This window comes from Aspergillus piperis, assembly GCF_003184755.1.
Source record: "Aspergillus piperis CBS 112811 unplaced genomic scaffold BO85scaffold_22, whole genome shotgun sequence".
NCBI lineage: Eukaryota > Fungi > Ascomycota > Eurotiomycetes > Eurotiales > Aspergillaceae > Aspergillus > Aspergillus piperis.
This window is the reverse complement of record NW_020291612.1, coordinates 165390-183896: the sequence shown is the minus strand read 5'-3', so window position 1 is coordinate 183896 and position 18507 is coordinate 165390. Positions and strand designations below refer to the sequence as shown.

General features: G+C 47.0%; 10 protein-coding genes across 10 annotated transcripts; 6 read left to right on the top strand and 4 right to left on the bottom strand.

Moving 5' to 3' along the window:
* Positions 1-26: 26 nt before the first annotated feature.
* Positions 27-2086, bottom strand: BO85DRAFT_480891 (uncharacterized protein; the record flags this gene model as incomplete). The annotated part of the gene is made up of 4 exons (XM_025663032.1): positions 1819-2086; positions 1386-1463; positions 362-708; positions 27-85 (listed from the first exon to the last, which is right to left on the bottom strand). Exons 1-4 carry the CDS (start codon positions 1872-1874, stop codon positions 27-29), a joined length of 540 nt encoding a protein of 179 aa, XP_025511609.1. The 5' UTR covers positions 1875-2086.
* A 251-nt stretch (positions 2087-2337) lies between these two features.
* BO85DRAFT_452897 (RNase H domain protein) lies at positions 2338-3568 on the top strand. Its single transcript, XM_025660932.1, has one exon. It carries the CDS (start codon positions 2535-2537, stop codon positions 3288-3290), a length of 756 nt encoding a protein of 251 aa, XP_025511608.1. The 5' UTR covers positions 2338-2534; the 3' UTR covers positions 3291-3568.
* Positions 3569-4631: 1063 nt separating this feature from the next.
* Positions 4632-5256, bottom strand: BO85DRAFT_452896 (uncharacterized protein). The gene is made up of 2 exons (XM_025660931.1): positions 4971-5256; positions 4632-4910 (listed from the first exon to the last, which is right to left on the bottom strand). Exon 1 carries the CDS (start codon positions 5156-5158, stop codon positions 4973-4975), a length of 186 nt encoding a protein of 61 aa, XP_025511607.1. The 5' UTR covers positions 5159-5256; the 3' UTR covers positions 4632-4910; positions 4971-4972.
* A 1034-nt stretch (positions 5257-6290) lies between these two features.
* On the bottom strand, positions 6291-7971 carry BO85DRAFT_471696 (putative MFS multidrug transporter; the record flags this gene model as incomplete). The annotated part of the gene is made up of 2 exons (XM_025662495.1): positions 6291-7784; positions 7836-7971. The coding sequence occupies 2 exons, from the start codon at positions 7969-7971 to the stop codon at positions 6391-6393; spliced, it is 1530 nt and encodes a 509-aa protein (XP_025511606.1). The 3' UTR covers positions 6291-6390.
* A 189-nt stretch (positions 7972-8160) lies between these two features.
* BO85DRAFT_503725 (cysteine hydrolase) lies at positions 8161-8942 on the top strand (the record flags this gene model as incomplete). Its single annotated transcript, XM_025664250.1, has 2 exons — positions 8161-8684; positions 8736-8942. Exons 1-2 carry the CDS (start codon positions 8271-8273, stop codon positions 8940-8942), a joined length of 621 nt encoding a protein of 206 aa, XP_025511605.1. The 5' UTR covers positions 8161-8270.
* Positions 8943-9294: 352 nt separating this feature from the next.
* Positions 9295-10629, top strand: BO85DRAFT_471695 (Zn(II)2Cys6 transcription factor domain-containing protein; the record flags this gene model as incomplete). The annotated part of the gene is made up of 2 exons (XM_025662494.1): positions 9295-9619; positions 9716-10629. The coding sequence occupies exons 1-2, from the start codon at positions 9385-9387 to the stop codon at positions 10627-10629; spliced, it is 1149 nt and encodes a 382-aa protein (XP_025511604.1). The 5' UTR covers positions 9295-9384.
* Positions 10630-11210: 581 nt separating this feature from the next.
* BO85DRAFT_480887 (uncharacterized protein) lies at positions 11211-12703 on the top strand. The gene is made up of 4 exons (XM_025663031.1): positions 11211-11685; positions 11746-12042; positions 12084-12118; positions 12264-12703. The coding sequence occupies exons 1-4, from the start codon at positions 11428-11430 to the stop codon at positions 12625-12627; spliced, it is 954 nt and encodes a 317-aa protein (XP_025511603.1). The 5' UTR covers positions 11211-11427; the 3' UTR covers positions 12628-12703.
* A 51-nt stretch (positions 12704-12754) lies between these two features.
* BO85DRAFT_381022 (serine/threonine-protein phosphatase) lies at positions 12755-13906 on the bottom strand (the record flags this gene model as incomplete). The annotated part of the gene is made up of 4 exons (XM_025656403.1): positions 12755-12823; positions 12900-13199; positions 13264-13665; positions 13727-13906. 4 exons carry the CDS (start codon positions 13904-13906, stop codon positions 12755-12757), a joined length of 951 nt encoding a protein of 316 aa, XP_025511602.1.
* Positions 13907-14422: 516 nt separating this feature from the next.
* BO85DRAFT_405218 (serine/threonine-protein phosphatase) lies at positions 14423-15894 on the top strand. The gene is made up of 6 exons (XM_025657293.1): positions 14423-14674; positions 14726-14767; positions 14831-14936; positions 15002-15535; positions 15591-15663; positions 15718-15894. Exons 1-6 carry the CDS (start codon positions 14525-14527, stop codon positions 15788-15790), a joined length of 978 nt encoding a protein of 325 aa, XP_025511601.1. The 5' UTR covers positions 14423-14524; the 3' UTR covers positions 15791-15894.
* A 546-nt stretch (positions 15895-16440) lies between these two features.
* BO85DRAFT_452892 (uncharacterized protein) lies at positions 16441-18214 on the top strand. Its single transcript, XM_025660930.1, has one exon. It carries the CDS (start codon positions 16477-16479, stop codon positions 18022-18024), a length of 1548 nt encoding a protein of 515 aa, XP_025511600.1. The 5' UTR covers positions 16441-16476; the 3' UTR covers positions 18025-18214.
* Positions 18215-18507: the final 293 nt, after the last annotated feature.

Below are 18507 nucleotides of genomic sequence, written 5' to 3'. Positions count from 1 at the left end.
TGACGCTTGACGAACCATGTATATTCTTAGATCGTGAGAAAGCCATAGCGACAGTAGTGGTCGTCCATGTATCGTGCGAGTTGACCTATATTATTAGTAGTACAGTCAGCTTCCGAAATCCTGTTTCAGATAGGCAAATGACCACTTGCCTAGCTTATTGGACAAGGAATTGTGCTGCGTTTGGCGTTTCTTCGGTGCGAATGTCCAGAATGTCTTAACCTCGCCCATTACTCTGATAGTATGCGTCTTTCGATCCACCATTACTATATCGGGTATGAGTTTCGACTTTGCCTTGTGATCTTCTGCAAGCCGCACTTTCGCTTCTGCTTTTTCTTTACAGGATCTTGGCGTTTATACACACCATATTGCGCGTCTCCGAAACGGACTCCAATTTCCATCAGATCCATTATCTCCCCAACAAATTGCAGCACATTATTTCCGAAGCGACCCTGCACCCCCAACTCATTCGCCACGCCAATTATCTCTCGAGATATGGTAGGTATGAATGCCTCATATTTACCGCAGTAAGGTTCTACGAGGCCCTTTATCTCCTTGGTGAAGTCTGGCCAGTTGCGAACCTGAGTGGGGTTTAGTGTAAACTTATAATTTCCCGGCTTTAGAGTCATGAATCCTGCTTCAGTAATCAATTTCAGAATACGGGACCAGAGCTGTTGGCGACGGCCATTCGAAAGCTTTCGGAAATAAGTACTGACCTTAGGTAGTATAGAAGTGTTTAATATATACCATATAGACTTTGAAGTTGTTGGGCAACTTATAAGAATAACGAGCGATATTTTGTATATATGGGAATGAGTATATCATTGCTTGTGGTACAGCTCTCGAGTAAAATATATACATATATATAGCAGATAGTTGTTCGAATATAAAAGGAAACCAGCCTTCAAACGCAGAAAATATATACCTTCAGCTGATCCGATATGATGAATTGACGGGGTTCACTTTCAGCGTCTTCACCCGAATCTATACTATTCATGCCCACCCAGAACCGAAATATTCATAGTGTTTTAGATAATTTCTACTTCACAGTTTCTCGACGAACTGCATGAATACTACCATTAACCAGTGACCTTGTCATGATGAATAGTATTGGTAATACGATCTTGAACTGCCATATGCACGGCACTGCATTAGCTTTACTTTTAGAGCCATCCTGGGGCCGTGCATTAGTGCCATTTCTTAGAGCCATTCATATGCATGGGCCTACATTTGACAGCTGCCATCTGCACGGAGCTGCCTTAGTGTACCTTTTAGAGCCATTCTTCATGCACGGCCTGAGTGAGTCGCTCTAAATATGTGGGCCTTGCCCAAGTAACCAATGAAAGTGTTAGATATCAGGGATTTATGTACCCACTCTCTGCACAGACCAGCATAATGGCGCTAATGCACAGTCTTGCAGGTCGATGGCTCTAAGCCTGCGGGACACATTGGCATATCCAATCACGCTATAGAATAGATAGTATGTGGGGCTCATGATCAACCCAGGGAGGCTTGGACTGATGCACAATTATACAGTACGCATAAATCCCTATCCCTCCAGATTACATATATTTTCGTTATACTGCAGCTCTTGGCGCTAGTAGTAATTGTGGCTAAAGCTAGTAAAATAAACTGTATGTAACAGGAGGTATTCCCGCCTGTGGGATATAGCCAAGACGTATAGGTGACTCAACACCTTATTGCTTCAAATACGAGCCATTGGCGTCCAATAGTGTAAACCTTCCACGGGTTGCTTTTGGGAGAATTGGTAATCTGCAGGAAAGAACTAAATGACTTCCCAAGGATGGCCACGTATCTTACTTTATGAACAGGCCATAAAGGCCGTAAAGACACGACTGTATGGTCACTGAAGACATGGCGGATAATATCTGGCTTACTCCAGTTGGAGTATATCGTAGCGGATGCAATATTGGGTTTGAGATCCATCAACTTGACTGATCATCGGGCTAAGCGACAGAAAAGGACCGGCTCGGAAAAATAGCGGAAGATGTGGCGAATATCACGAAAACCGCGGACAATTGTAAAGATCTTGATGAAATTGGGAGATAAAGACTGGTTTACACGGTTTCCCGGATGACACAGATGATACTTTGGAAGAAGAAGAAGATGGTAACAATGGCAATAGTAGAAGAGTAGCCCATTAATACATTACGACCCTGCATGGGAAGCAGTAGATCCATGTTCCCGGGACATCTGCAGCGCGGCATCGGAGGGTTTCACTCATTCGTTTGCTGTGACAGGTCAGGTGATTATCAGCTTGTCAGCATGCTCATCTAGACCAACTCTACCTCCCCAATCCCTCGTATACTCTTGGAACATTGCTTTTGCTCTCATTCAGCATTTATAGAACCCCTTCATCACCTGCCGGTCGTCTTTCAGCTTGACAGCAGTCGATCATTTTCACATCCTATCACAGCATCCACTTTCCAATCTTCTGCCATCTGGTTCCTTCTCTATCCTCGACGAAAACGAAGCCCCTTATCACAAGCACCTCCTGTGGCAGACTTCTGTCAAAAATGGGTACCCTCATGGTAGTCATTAACCCAATCATGGCCGCTGGCGGCTACGACAATGATCGCAGAGTCGGAACAGGACTTGTCCTTCCTACCAAGTTCAATCCTCCCTATCCTGACGATACACCACATTCTCTTTTCCCACCTGGCATCAAAGTCGACTGTGTGCCCCAGGTCCATCGCTTCATTCGACGAAACAATCCTCGCGAGCTCCTCACCTACACGAATGGCACCTGTGTGGAGAACGGCGGAGCCGTCCCTAGAGGAGGCTGTGGCGAGCCCAGAGGGGGCTGTGGTGTTGTCTACCGGTCTCCCGTGGACCTTCCTGAAGGCAAACTCAATCACTTCAAGGTCCCCCTCGAGATCAAGGGACCCAGCGGCCGAAGACATCCCCACACGAGCGAGCGAGCTGAATTAAGGGCCGTAATTGCAGCCCTCCGGTTCCGCTGCTGGACCGGAGAAGGGTTCAACAAATTGGTGATCGCGACGGATTCCGAGTATGTGGTGGAGGGAGCAACATGTTGGGTCCAGGGATGGATTCAGAGGGGTTGGAAGACGAGAACAGGGAATCCTGTTAGTAATCGGGACTTGTGGGAGTTTTTGCTAGGTGAGTTGGAGCGGTGGTATGATCATGGTATGGACATCCAATTCTGGCAGATTCCGAAAGAATGGAATACCGAGGCGGCTCGCCTTGCTGAACAGGCCGCATTGGAGACCCCAGCTAGAGCGTTTGGCGATGTTTCCGGATACATGGTTTGATCTGAATGTGTTTACGGAAGGTCATCTGTGTTTTCGTCTGTTGTTTGCATGGAAGGCCATATAAGACTGTCCAGTTATATATTACGGCTGTTGTTGCTGAAACAAAAGCTTGTATCTAAAGCTTTTTCCCCCCACTATATACAGGGTCCTAATTTGAGCGTATATTGCGGGCCTATTGGCAACAATAATCCCCTCTCGTACTGGAAGCTCGGGCAGACTGACGTTTATACATGTAGTTTCAGCACCACAATATCATTGGAAGCTTCCATCACGTTCAAGCGTCGCTACTACTACTCCAAAGATCATTATCCTCATATTAATCCTGATGATCTTGTACTAAAAATAGCCCCTCAGATCCAGAGCGCTCGGTCCACGTGACTTAGGAAAACAAGCGTTTGTGGCTATACGGAAAAGACGCAAGCATGCAACTAGCTACACACTTAAGCTGGACCTGTTGGCTGGGAGATTCATCACCTCGCGGAACAAAACAACCTCCAACTTGGCCTCCCAAAATGCACCAAACTGTTGAACAGTAGCTTCGTCTGGTGATTACCAACGTGTCATTTCCGGAGAGCAACGGCATACTCCAGCACAGCTTTGATGTGCTCCCGCAGGGGAAAGGAGTCAAGATAGCAGCTAGGTCACTGGGATGGTGCTTGGCTGCTGACATGCTGCAGAATTATGTCCGGGTTTGTCTTTGGCGCCAAACTCTGCTGTCGGGGTTTCGGGACGGCGTATCTAATAGGGAGCACCCTAGTATGAGATAGGGGAGGTGTTGCACAGTTTTAAATTTTTCGTTTTTCTTTCTATCAGAACCGAAATGTGACGGTAACGAGAATGAAATAAAGAGGTAAAACAATAATAATATTGATAATAATAATACTGAAAATAATAATATAGCCAAAAATAAAATCGAAATTTAAATAAGAAATCAATGGGTCGCAGATCCTGTTCCACCGCACGGGAATAACCGGGTCCAAGGCCTAACTAGTAACTAAACTATAAGACCCTCCCGAGTGGTCCCGATATGGCCCGTGCCGATGAATGCGAACCCATAGCAGACAGTTAACGGTTCCCGTCTCGACCCATATTTGTGAACCATGGATCAATGTTACTTTTCAGTTTCAGGGCAGCGTCTGTGAAAGTGGGCCGATTGGACACCCAACGGTGAAAATTATTTATAGTTGTTTGTGGTTAGGGCTTGTTTCTACTACAAGTCCAGGCCTTGTAAGGTATCAGAACACCGGGATTTGTTCGGGTTCAGCATTCTTGGCACTAGAAGTGAGTCATATCTATGGTAGTGACTATATTGTATCTATCATAATGTTTAGAAGGAAGTAGTAATATAAAATAGATTCTATTCCGAGATAATTTCACAAGTAAATAAGTGTATTAGAGCATGGATGTGGTATAGTATAGTCTATATAGGAGATTCGATGGGTATGAGAGAACGCGCTTGCAACATGGAAAGAAACTCGTGTGGTATCGTGAACGTCCCTCGGTGTGGTTGTGGGAGTTTTCGTGGCATCCTCGAGGGATGGGTATGTAATCGAAGTGGTGTTCGTTGTGCATCCATATGCTTAGCATACGATAGCGTCGATGAGGTCAGAACCCACAGGGCTGTAATTAGAGAATACGTTAGCGGCCGATGCGATGAGCTGCGGGTAAGTCCACACCTACATCTAGCGCCCCTGTCCAGCATAACGGCCAGGTTGGAAGTTGTATTCATCGTCCCAGTGCTCCTTCGCAGCTAAGCCAGCTTTCCAAAGATCCAGGTGTTTGCGAAAGCGCGATTTGAAATTGTTTGGGGAGGATGGGCGGTGTACGCCATCCTGGACGTTGAGACTTAATGATGAGGGAGAGTCCATGTTGAGCGGCTGTGTGATGAACCACGAGAAAATATGGGAATATTGGGAGAGGAAGATGTTCTGATTCTACGACCTGAAATGACCAGGCTGGCCTATTCTTTATATGTTTGTCACACCGGGAGAAAAGAAAAAATTTTATTGTTTTCTTTCTTTTTTTTTATTCCCTCAAGGATAGCGTAAGCCTTGTCGGTTTTCTCTCGGCGCGGGTGATTCTCGGAATTTCGGCGATGGTTCGGTTTCACGTTTTCATTTTTCATATCCCGGGATTTCCCGCACCAGTCAAACAGCACGGTTCCTGACAACTCATCCTTGGTTAACACAACGGACTCCTTGCCAAGCCATTGCTTGTATTGGATGAGGGTTAACACTTTCATCATCCTTGTTTCTATCTAGTCGTCTAGTTGTCCTAGGTTTGGAAATGCTCTTTATCACTGTCTACCTGATTTCTGCCTTCCTTCCCAGAGGCCCAGCTATGGAACCACTGGACAGCCCGATGCGACTGATGAAACCTGTATGGACTCGTTACTTAGTCACTACTCATCTCCCTGGCGTCATTGCATATATCGTTTGCTGACGATAGACGATACGGACCGTGCATCGCAACGTGGTGCAATGTAATTGCTACTGTCTAGACAGAGTTAGGTGAGTTGCGTTGCCCGATCCTGGTGGTCGCGAGATTTCGGTGGCACCACACCGTTATACGTCCACCTGGTTCTCAAACTCCAAATCCTAGGGTACGAGCTCCCATATCTATACCCAGTCAAACTTTGACGATCTGGGCCCACAATATGTACCAAGGATCGGTCAGATGCTGTAGTCATTCTAATCACGTGCTACGGACCTTATCCGGCTCACATGATTAGTGCCAAGGCTAAGCAATAGGGTTTGACGCATGACCTTTCTTACTGAAAAGAAAAAGCAAGGACTACCAATTGCCGCAGATTTACCCAAATAGTAACAGAGTGACCGATATGACTCACTGTATTCTCGTCTTGTCTGATTGAAGTGCAAAAGGCCATGGTAGAGTCCGATATATATCCATTCATTATTAATTAGTATATCAGTCGGTAAGTTAAGTCTATATAAGTAAGCCAAAGATGTGTAACCCTCGACAGTGGCACAAAGCCGGCCATGAAGCTTGAGGAAAGAAAACAAAGGTTAGAACCTGGTAAATTGGGTGATGACGAGAACAGCGGGAATTATGATGATACCCGTTAAGAAAACAACGACTTTTAGTTCTTCACGTCCGCCCTTTGGGCATCCCGATCCCTCTCCTTTCTTCTCCACCCAGCGGCAAACCTCCACTGAATCAAAGGTCCTACCAATGCGAGCAGCTGGACAGCGACGCAAATGGTAAACGCCACCCCAACCCCAACACTATTGATAAGAGGCATGATGAAGCTTGTGCCTCCCGCAGCAAAGAGACACCGTGCAAGATTCAAACTCGCACTAGCCGCAGCGCTTCTATCGGGGAAAACATCAACAAGATAAGTCATGATAAGAGACTGTGTGGAGACAGCAGTCCAGCCCGTGATGAAGGTCGAGACGATAGGCACAGCGATGTGTACCTTGCGGGAATAATTAATTGTCCAACCAAACAAGATGATAGAAAGGCACTGAAGGATGGAGAAGATCGGCACAAGTCGAAGGCGGGCCTTCTCGAGGGGAAAGTTCTCTTCGCGTGTAGCAGCAGTGGTATCCTCTCCCTGCTCTGAATCAAGTGAAGCCTCGTACCTGGCCTTCACCCGACGATAGTCGGCATCGAGAATTTTACCAGTAACGAGTGTTCCAATCATGGATCCGACACCGTTCGCGATGAACGTCAAACCAATTTGCATCTCGGACAAACCATAGCGGCTTTCGAAAAGGGAGGACATCGCTGTGATGCTCATCTGCCATACGGCATAATAAACAGCGAGGAAAATAATAATCGGTGCCGCGTGGTTACTGATGAGTATACGGAGCGGGCCCAAAACATCAATCCTTTTCTTCGCTACGCGCTGCGATTGGCCATCCGGAATATGCTCCCAATCGACCTTGGTCGTTTTCTGATATATATCCAGCGGAAAGTTCACCAGTGGGTTGGAAGACTTCAGGGCCCCATTGCCAACGATCGATCGAAGAGTCTCTGGCAGAAATACGATGAGAAAGCAGAGGAAAGCGCCGCTGTAAATGGTTAGGAACCAAAAGATTGCCTTCCATCCCAAGGACCCAGCAATTGCACCTCCAATTACGGGACCGACGGCAACGGGGACAAGCAGGCCAGCTTGGAAGATCCCCATGTAGCCACCTCGCTCGGCCCGAGTGGTGATATCGCTAATAACGCCAGATCCAATTGCAATCGTGCTAGCGCTTCCTGTACTTTGGAGACATCGGAGAACAATAAGTGTCGCGTAGTTCTTCGTCTCTGCAAGTCCGATGCAGGCGCCTAGAAAGACAATGAATGTGCACATGTATGCTGTCCGGCGACCTTTCACATCAGAGACTGGACCCCAGAGGCTGGGTGCTAGACCCTGAAAGATGAGATAGGAGGTAACAGTTAGGTTAAGAAGTTCGATGGAGACATTGAGGTCATTTGCAATTGTCGGTAATGCTGGGAAATAAATATTGGATGCAAAGCCGGAGACTATTGAGACGTTAATAGGCTACCATGAAATAGGGGCTTGGTATAATGTACATGTTGCTGCAGTTGATACGATAATGATGATCAACCACTTCTGACGCTTATCGAAGATACTGTAGGGTGGTTCGGGAGTAGCAATTTCAGTCGAATTATTCGATTGAACCAGTGTCGTATTGTCATCTGAAGGCATGATGTTGTTGTTCGTGTCTCTGAAGAATTATTTGTTGGCAATGGACTGGGATGTAATGCGACTGCTATAGAGAGCAGCCCTTCCTATATACAACGTCACCGTGGCAATCCCGTGATCATCCCGCAGTATTTTAGCGGAGTTCGGACCTGAGCCCCGGACTTCCGATCCTCAGGTCCGTTCCATCAAAAAGTACATTTTAGCCCTTTTTATTCCAATGCATCCTATAAATAGTGCAATCTAGCAATCTGAATCAATACCGATGCATTCATGCTCACTGTCAGTTCAAATATCAGACCAAAATGGATAGCACTGCCAACAGCTCTATCGACTTTGGCGAAAACTATGCCGTTCTAAACCTAGACTGGATCACGGTGCTTATCGACGCCGTCAAAGACACCCCTGAAGGCCAAGCCTTGATCGAAAACTTGGCCAAATGGAACCATGCCGTTCATGAGAGCGCGTCTCGTCCTCTAACCGTTTTCTCTACACTCTCCTTTTATCCCGGACAGCCAGAAGTCCAACCCGGTACTCCTTTTGCCAACCTCATCGCTCCCTTCGGAGAGTTCAGACACGGTTCCCCCGAAACCCAAATTTACAAGGCATTCAGTGTGGATAGTCAAGATATAGTTCTCCCAAAGACTAGGTGGTCCGCAATGACGGGAAGTGTACTGGAGCAGATCTTGCAGGCACATGGTGTCAAGACGGTTATCATTGTATGTGAAAGGTACCTTAACAAAGTGAGAATGTGCTGACGCCGTGAGCAGTCTGGGTTGACTCTTTCTGGCGTGGTGATGGCTACGATCTATCGGCTCTTTGATTTGGACTACAATGTCTATGTTATCAGGGAAAATGTCTTGGAGTTACCAGTTGAGCAGCATTCGGCATTCGCAAATGTTATGCTCGATATGTTGCTGCCAAAGATGGGCATCAAAGTCATCTCGGTGGATGAGGCAATTAATGCTTTGAGCTGATCTTTATGTGAGGGTACACTAGAATGTGTGGATATGTAATTGTCTATATTGACTTGTATTTTTTCAGAGCTTATGCCCTACTCCTAATTCATTTGGCAATTTAGAACCATTATATAAATCGAGACATCTATGTATAACTGTGGAAATGAACTAAAACTCAGGAAGCACCAAACTACGCAAAATAAGAAGGATAATGAAAGGTCATGGCTTCAGAGCTCAAATGAGATCATGTGACGAGGAGTCTGTATGCGGAAGCCAAATTAAAGTCCGAGCCCGGACCCACTTCTCAGCTCCGACACCTCCGTCACTTCCGATCAGAAGGAGATCAATCCAACTTCTCCATTACAAACACCGGAGATAACGGCCAAAGGATAAGAAGGAGCGCGATCAGCGACTCCACCACAAGTACTAGTTTCAATAACGTCGAAGTATTGTACAGAAGATGAAACCTTCTAGATACTCCACCTCTAGGCAAAAGGCCTGTCAGCAGTGTGCTAGTGCGAAAGCTCGTTGTGACCGCAGGTCTGGAGGCAGGGAGCCATGCTCGAGATGCATGCATCGTGGCATCTCATGCTCGTATGTTCAAGATGATGCTTCTGAGCGGAATCCAACAAGCCCGGTAGCACCACCCAGTCCATTCTCGGTGTCGGATTCCTCACTTAGAGGTTTGGGAAGTGGCGTTCTGGCCATGAGTAACTTGTCAACTTCAACACTACCATCATCTATGGGCACCGTGCTTGTCAACACTCAGAACGGGTTATCTGCGCTGGAAGATGTCTTAGACTTTTCATCTCTTGACCTGGTGTGCCCTATCAATGCCGATGATATTCAGAATCGTTGGATCCAGGCATATATTCCGATGCCTGGACAAGCAGTCAAAAACTACCCTGATGGTGTTAGATCATATATATACTTGACTCTCAGGTCGTACTCTGCGATGGCTGTCAGTGGCCGGGGGAGCCTGCCCTTCATTCATCCCAAGCAGATGATCGCGCAGCCAGCCGGTTCACCCCTCACTACCTGCCTGAGCTTAGTACGAATATGCTCGAACCAGCTTCCCGGCAGTAGTCAGGCAGCAGTTAGTGTCCTACGTCGAGAATTACAAACTCTGGATCATGATCGGGTGAAATACACCAGTGATGGTCTGTTTGCCGCGTTCCAGTCTTACCTGATATACTCCATGGTTCTGTTCTTCGTACTCGGACAATCATGCGATGATGACTTTCGCGCTATAATGACGAGCCTGCAAGAGCTAGCCTGCGCTTCATCTCGGCAAGGGTTAATATGTGCGGCTGATCAACGACGAGCGCGACCGAAGTGGGAAGAATGGATTATAACGGAGGCCAAGCGTCGGACACTTTACGTTATGTATTTGTTCGATAGTATCCTCTCTAGCCAGGAGGGTCTTCCTACCTTCCTTGGCACTGAGCTACGGGGTCTGCCTGCTCCGGCCAATAAGCTACTGTGGCAGGCAGAAACGCGGTATGAGTGGGAGAGGGAATATAACGTACATATGGCGGACTGGATGGAAGGATGTCTAACCATTGACGAGTTATGGCCCACGCCTGATGATTTAGGGGAGGTTGGGGTTGCAAGGAGGCGTGCAAGGGTGGATCAGTGGCTGCAGAACCTTGATGAATATGGAACAATGCTTTTCGCCATTATGAGATGTACTCACGGCGACTGATGGATGCTACGCTGTTTGTATTCGAGATACACAGAGTTGTTAGTGCCATATTCAAAAAGATTCACCATCGTGATCTTCACGGTACGTACTTGGATTTATTAAGAAAGCCTCACGTGACATTTCACTCAGGGCAAGTTGGCTTAACATCCAGTCTTCCAATCCCAGATCTTGATAAGGTCGTAAGATTGAGTTTCATCAGCAACTCCCGTCAAAAACACTTGTTGTGGGTCTTTCCCTATCAGGAAGCTCGTAGACCTTTTCTAAGCCGTAGGGTGCAATTCCTTACCTGAACAAGTATCACTGGCATTTGCGGCGCAGCACAAAGCAGGGCTCTGGCCTTGGTTGTACTGTATTAGCTATGCAACTAGTGTTCTTGGTTTGCAGTAACCCAACCAACCAGCATTTCGTCATAGTACAATCAGAGTGCCATGGAGTCGTGCGTGCCGGCTGCGGCCCGTCGCTTCCTGGCCCCCACTGACTCTGGCCCCCCCACTACAGTACCCTCACAGTCGCCGATGATTCTGCCTCGGGAATCGCTGATAAAGAGCGCCAGACCATGGCGACAAGCAAGCTGGTAATGGCTTTGCGTCAGCCCATCAGGAGTGGTGGAGGTACAATTATTATAGTGGTAATCTACTCCAGATCTGTTATTTGTACGAAGTATCCAACACCAACCAGAGCGATTGTTTCGTCCAATACCTTGCTTCCATCCTTCATAACCCTATTACTCTTTATGTTTAGCCTGCGGGGGAGGTAAAGCCAAACTAGTTGTCTGCCTTGAGTACTCACTGCTCCACCATGTCCTCCCTCGCATCGAGACAAGTACCTGTCATTGTCAGCTTCGCAACACTGAATGCATTGGCTCTGATAGCCGTGAGTTTGAGGTTCTACGCTCGAGCCTTCATACGGAGAGAAATCCAAGTTCATAATAGTCTTGCGATCATCTCGTTGGTTATGCTCATTGGCTACACAACCTGTCTTCTAGTTGCTACGGTCAATGGAGGCGTCGGTACACAGGATATAGCACCTGGGCTTATCATCACGAGCGTGTTGAAGGTCAGTATGTTCGTATTTGAGACTACAAGGGCTATCTTACTGACGAATGTACCTGTATAGACTTTCTTCGCCTCCCAGCTATTTTGGGCAATTGGAATAGCCTGCTTCCGTCTTGCAATCCCTGACCTCTACATTCACACCTTCCCAGTTCAAAGGTTTTGTATCGCGGCATATGTACCAGAAGGAACCATCGTGCTGTATCTCATTGGTAGCATTGCCACCACACTACGTCTCTGTCGCCCATTAGCATACTACTGGAATCCAAGCCTCGAGGGCTCATGTGACAATGCAGTGACTGCGGAACTCGCGGCGGCCGTCATTAATATGATCCTTGATATCATCGCCGTATTACTGAAAGTACCAGTTATTTGGAATTTACAATGGCCATCGACAAAAAGGTAGCTGTCACGGCCACCTTTGGTCTGGGACTAGTGTGAGTCAGCCCACATACCTCACCCTGCTGGGGACGTTTCTGACCAAAATTCAACCAATGGTATTTTTGTTATAAACCTCATCCCTCTCATTGAAGTTTTGGACTGCACCTTGGATTAAGACCTTACATACTGCACGGCTGATAGTGCCATTTTGACTGTGGCGGAGATGGCAGTTGGAATCATGGTGACCTGTGCACCCACCTTTGGCCCGGTCATTTGTCCTAGCCGCAGAAGACGGTTCGCAGAGCAGGAGCAGGGCCTCAGTGGCAGCAGTCACGCCAGCGGTGGTCGGTGGCCCTTGAAGCGATCGAGACAGAATGCTATTGCTTCTTCTGCGTCTACCCCTGAGCATCACCCCTACAGACAGTTTACATCCGTTCACTACGACACGAGTCTGGAAATGCAAAGTGAGAACTCTCGGAGTGGGCTTATTCGGAACTTCCATCAGAACACACACCCCAGCAAAGTCTCTATGTCTGGGCAGGTTGAACAAGCTCAAACATTGTAACGATGATTTAGAATCGGAATCCACTGGTGAACAAGCCTGGAGGAACAGCTCTTCATCAAGCGATATTGAATCAACCAAGCTATAATTACAGGCGTATGAAATACAAAACTCCATTGAAATATAAGGCTTAACGACCTTTTTCTTTGCCCGATCGCTTTCCAAAAATCTGCTTCCGTTTCTCGGCCGGCTTTAAAATCTAATATAGAAGGCAAACCACCTATAAGCATTCGTTCTACCCAACTCAATAAATGGAGGACATATAAGCGACTCACCTTAAACGAGCACATAAGTTCCTCATCAATATCCAGCATAGCCCCCGAATTATCAAACTCGCCACAATAATTTGGCGCACTGAAAAGAGTTATGAGCTGTCTCTTAGCGAAGAACTCATATCCATCCTGAACACACTCATGTGCGCGGCATATAAGGTCGAGATCATGCCTCTGGATAAACCGATGGACCACATCAGGACCGAAAGTAAACGATACACCACGTTCGTTCGCGCCCCAGCCCAGAATATGCTTGCCCGGGTCGGCCCAGAGGAGGTCGCATAGTAAACCCTCATCGGGGATCTTATTGACGATCAGTACTCATCCTGAACAGAAAACGGGGCCGGGAGCATATGATATGACTCACATCCGTAGGTCGCATAATGCGCCGGATTTGTTCCATAGAACTCAAGTCCGGGCTAAGCCCTCCATGCATACAAAATATCTTGTCTTCTATAATAGCGACAAGAGGGAGACAGTTGAAGCAATCGATGAATGTCTTCCAAAGCCTGACATTATACCTTCGTTTACATTCGTCGTAGAATCCGTAGATGCGATTGATGGATGCGCATTCATGATTCCCTCGCAAAATGAAAAAGTTCTCCGGATACTTGATCTTGTAGGCTAACAGGAGACAGATACATTCTATGGACTGTTTGCCGCGATCCACGTAGTCACCGAGAAACAAGTAGTTGGATTCGGGTGGAAAACCACCGTATTCGAATAGGCGTAGTAGGTCGTAGTATTGTCCGTGGATGTCGCCGCAGACCTGGTGGCTATTAGTTATCATCTAGTAAGTTACAGTATATATGTGATGCCAAAAGTCTTACCTTGATAGGTGCCTCAAGTTCTAGTAGTATCGGTTGGGTGAGGAAGATCTCCCGCGCCGTGCGGCAGAGATATTCGATTTCGGCCTCGCTTATTTCAACAAGTTTACCTGGTCGTGACCCTCTTACTGCTACTAACCTCTCAATAAGAGCATCCAGGTTCACGGTGTCCTCCTCTGCCATGGTGTTGACTAAGGATCTATAAGCAGCTGCGATACCAAGGGACTCCATGTATCGGCAGCAATTATTGGCGGGAAAGTCTGGGGAAGATGGAGAATCTAACCCCGGAACAACAGGTATAAATACAATCGGGGAATAGAATCTCAGAGAAACTTTTGAGTTTTCCAAGCCAAAATGGTTTCCATACCACCGGGTTGATCCGCTTGTGATTATGTTCTTTGGAAAGATTTGACAATCTCAATTGCTTGTTGACGATATGGGCTAGTCACGTAAATTGCTGCTCGGAGAATCCCAAGGCCTTCTGTAAACACGCTCACATTGGTACCGAATGAAAATAGAAACAGATTAAGATTTGTCTTGGCTTTAAGGTGAACTCCGACATTCCAGTCGGAGTTGAGCTCGACCAATCATGATTGGCAGATCCGCGCAGGAGGTTACTAATGCCGCCACCCTTAATTATTCCACGGACAGGGTTCTATCACAAATAGTTTCTGCCTATTCAAATCTCCGAAACAGTTTTGTTGTTCGTGCACTGCATTCACGTATCTCATTTTATAAACTCCCGATACCCTCTTGCATTTACCAATTTTACTTACACGTAGTCTTCCTCGCAGCGAAGCAATGATAGTCGACATTACGAGTAGGCCAGATAATCAGTCGAAGCCAAGGGGATCGGACTATCAACATATCCGGAACTTGGACGCATTGATCGACCAATTGAGTAATTGTATAACCTTGTCGGAGGATGATATAGAGCGATTATGCGATCAGGTACAGTGTCAATAGCTCTTATGATCAATCCGTTGTTGACATCTTCTTCAGGCAAGGGAGGTGGTGCAAGACGAATCAAACGTACAGCCAGTTGTGAGTCACCTGACTAGCTACCAGCCCCATTACACAATATGACAGCCCTAATCATCCTTATAGTCCAGCCCCGTTACAGTCTGTGGCGATATTCACGGCCAGTATCATGACCTGATCGAGCTATTCCGAATAAGTGGACCATGTCCAGACACCAATTACCTCTTCATGGGTGGGATACCAATCCTAAAGCTGCAGCCTGAGTATCATGTCGCTAATATCATCACACTTTGCTAGGTGACTACGTTGACCGCGGCTACCACTCTGTCGAATCGGTATCCCTCCTTCTTGCCCTCAAAGTCCGCTACCCGAAGCGCATAACGATTCTTCGTGGGAATCACGAGTCCCGGCAAATCACCCAAGTATATGGCTTCTACGACGAATGTCTGCGGAAGTACGGCAACGCCAGGGTATGGACATTATTTACAGACCTATTCGACTACCTCCCTCTTACCGCTCTTATCGACAACCGCATCTTCTGTCTCCACGGAGGGCTAAGTCCCTCCATTGATACTCTGGATAATGTTCGAAAGGTAGACCGAGTACATGAACCTCCTCATGAAGGCCCGATGTGTGATCTCCTCTGGAGCGACCCTGATGACAGATACGGTTGGGGCATTTCGCCTCGTGGCGCCGGGTACACCTTTGGAAAGGACATCTCTGACGCGTTCAATCATAATAACGGTCTCAGTCTTATCGCGCGAGCACATCAGATGGTAATGGATGGGTATCTTTGGTCACATGATAGAAACGTAGTTACGGTTTTCTCTGGTATGGTCCAATTCATATGAAGTTAGCTTGGAGTGTGCTAATAGGTTGATTCTAGCTCCGAATTACTGCTACCGTTGTGGCAATCTAGCGGCCATATTGGAAGTGGATGAAAAACTCAACTATCAATTGTAAGATTGAGGGTTCTAGTCCTAGTTCAGTCCTTTACTAATGCTCAGAAATAGTATACAGTTTGACCCTTCGCCACGGACTGGAGAGCCTACAATGCATAGGAGGACGCCGGATTACTTTCTATAGTAGAAATTCTGCCCGTACCGCGGTGCATATCAAGGTTGAACGGTCCAATTCACTAAAATGGCCAGTGACCGCAAATGTATTAGACATAAGTAAATATGTGCAGGTTTTGACAATGTCAAATGTTTGATAGGAAAGACCTTCCATTGTTTGTTTTTGGCCGGTCGTCCACTCCGGCAGAATGTATGTTTTTTTGAGGGGTCACCAACCCAACGAACTCTTATGTTGAAGTGTGGTCTCGCTATGTGTAGAGGAAGACCAAATAAATCAACTGGAAAAATCATTTGAATAAGAGGCCGATACAGTTTTCTAGCTTTCAATTAGATGTTTCCAAGGTCCAGGTAGAGGTATAAATGAGCTTTATGCAGCTTGTAAAATTGTGCAGGATATACTGCTAGTCATAATGAATAGGCAACAGTGCGCGTGATTAGCTAAGGAGGCTGCCTAAAATCCATCTCTTGGCACTCAAATCAGGTCCACAGGTTTTCGTGTGGGTCAGGCTGAGGGTCCAAATTCTATTGAGCAAACCCCTACTTAGGCTGATTATATTTAGTGGCCGGCCCGGATGGGAACTATGTTAGTCCGTGCATCAACTAATATGTTGCTGCAGAGGAAGCCCCGCTAACAACGGTCATTTCATCTCCCTCTATCTGCCTGAACTTGCTAGAAAATTGTACTCGTTTCACAGAATGTCCAAGCCATTCCAATATAATGGGCTTTTCTGTTTGCCCACGGAGCTTCTTGAAATGCTGCTGTCATATTTAGATATCAACTCGATAAAGGCTCTACGTCTCACATGTAACAAGCTTGCCAAAAGATGCATCGGTCCCCGATTTTTAGCATCCATTCAACACCCTCTGCTCGATGTTTCGTTGGAGAATCTTCGGTCTCTTCTTGCCTTGGCTCGCAATCCCGATCTCAGGAAGAAAGTTAATTCTATTACCCTCTTGGCTACGATCTTGGATATTCCCGGATTGGAGCAGAACGTCAAGGATGGATACTATATAGTAACAAAGGTCGATGGGCCCAGGCGGAAAAGGATTGAAGTTGACTATTCTCCCGAGGAACTTTCCACCGCGAAAGACGATCTGATATGGTTAGTAGAACAGAAAGAAGCAAGAAAAAATGAATCGCCAAGCGAGCTGGTCAAACTTCTTGAACATGTGCTCAAAACGTTTGGTGAACTGGATGCTATCCACTTGGATGGTGCGGTTGTTCGAGGTCGCAAGGAGAGAAGATGTATGAGGTCTGGAGAGTGGGTTCCACTGTGGACGCGAGCTGCGCAAGTTTTCTCATGGGTTACGAGGGCGCTGGCGCAGAGCCAGGCATCGGTGAAGAGATTCGACATATATCAGAGTAATCGCAAATACGGAATCGAAGCCGCTAATATCGGTAACCACAACGTAACGCTTGACCTAGCGGGGTTGGAAGTGCCTATTAAAGGGTTGCAATCGCTCGAGATGAGCTTATCTGGGGACGTACAGGATGCTTTGGACAATGGCGAAAGACAGGAAGATATGCAGGAGGCGGAGGAAAGGATGGCTCGCATAACCAAGGAGCAGGACTCATATGGGACACCGAGGCTTCCGTCATTCTTCCTCAAGTCTACACCCTCTCTCCGAAAGCTGGAACTTTCATTCCGTCGAACTGCCACACTAGTTTCGAAGTCGTTTAGGCAGAAATATGAATGGATTATTCACAGTATCGCCCACGAAGCCCGGTTCCCAATGCTGGAAGAGTGCACCCTTGCCGGGTTTTCAGCGAGGAGCGACTCAGTCTTGCTCCTTTTTCAGAAAAGCCCCAGTATCAGATCCTTGACGATTCACGAATGCCACTTGAGCTCTGGGTCATGGACGCCAATCTTCGCTCATCTGGAAGCGTCGATGCCGGAACTTCAGACCCTAGACCTGTCGAACTTGTGGGGCAAACACATGCAAACCGTGATGCATACACAAGCCCATGTGGGAGATGGTAATGATAATAGCAGGGAAGGGGAAGCGGATCACTGGCAGGAAGGCGATGGTTTGGTTATTTGGCATACTCACTCCAGACCCCAATGGACAAGATACACGTCAACCACAGGGAGCGGTGTACACACCATATGCTTCAATCACGAGGAGATAAAAAGGGGGCTTGTTTCCCGGCCCCTAAACCCTGGACCAGGTCGGGTCAAAAGCTCCGCTGAGCTTTGGCGGTGGCGGAATAAGCGGCTCAGGCTATATGGCCCTCCTTCATAAGCCAAAAGGTTATCACTCTTGAAGCGACACCCACGTTGGGACTTTATAATCTTGCATGTTATTGTTTTGTAAACCAAGGCATTACCGCACTCTTAACGGGCAATGTCATAGAGTTGAACAGTGAAATTTACTGATGGCCATAATGACAGAGGCACAAAATAAAGACGACGCATAGTCCGCTGTAGCAAGTGTGACTTACTGTTCTAACACGGGGAAAATGTAGACATCTGTAGCAATCAACAGTGCTGCTTTGAAGCAGGAAAAGAACCAAGGGTCGGCGTTGAAAGCTGTCTCGGAAAATACCATCGGAGTTCATGTGCGGACCCATCTAGATATGAACAGAGAGAAAAAGGGTGCCGGCACCTTTCAAAGCCACACGGTAAATAATACGAACCAGCTGGGACCCGTGATATATGGATGAAAGACCGGAGAATCTGAGACCCTGGGCCTTGATTTACTGGATCTCATTGAGACTATTAAGTA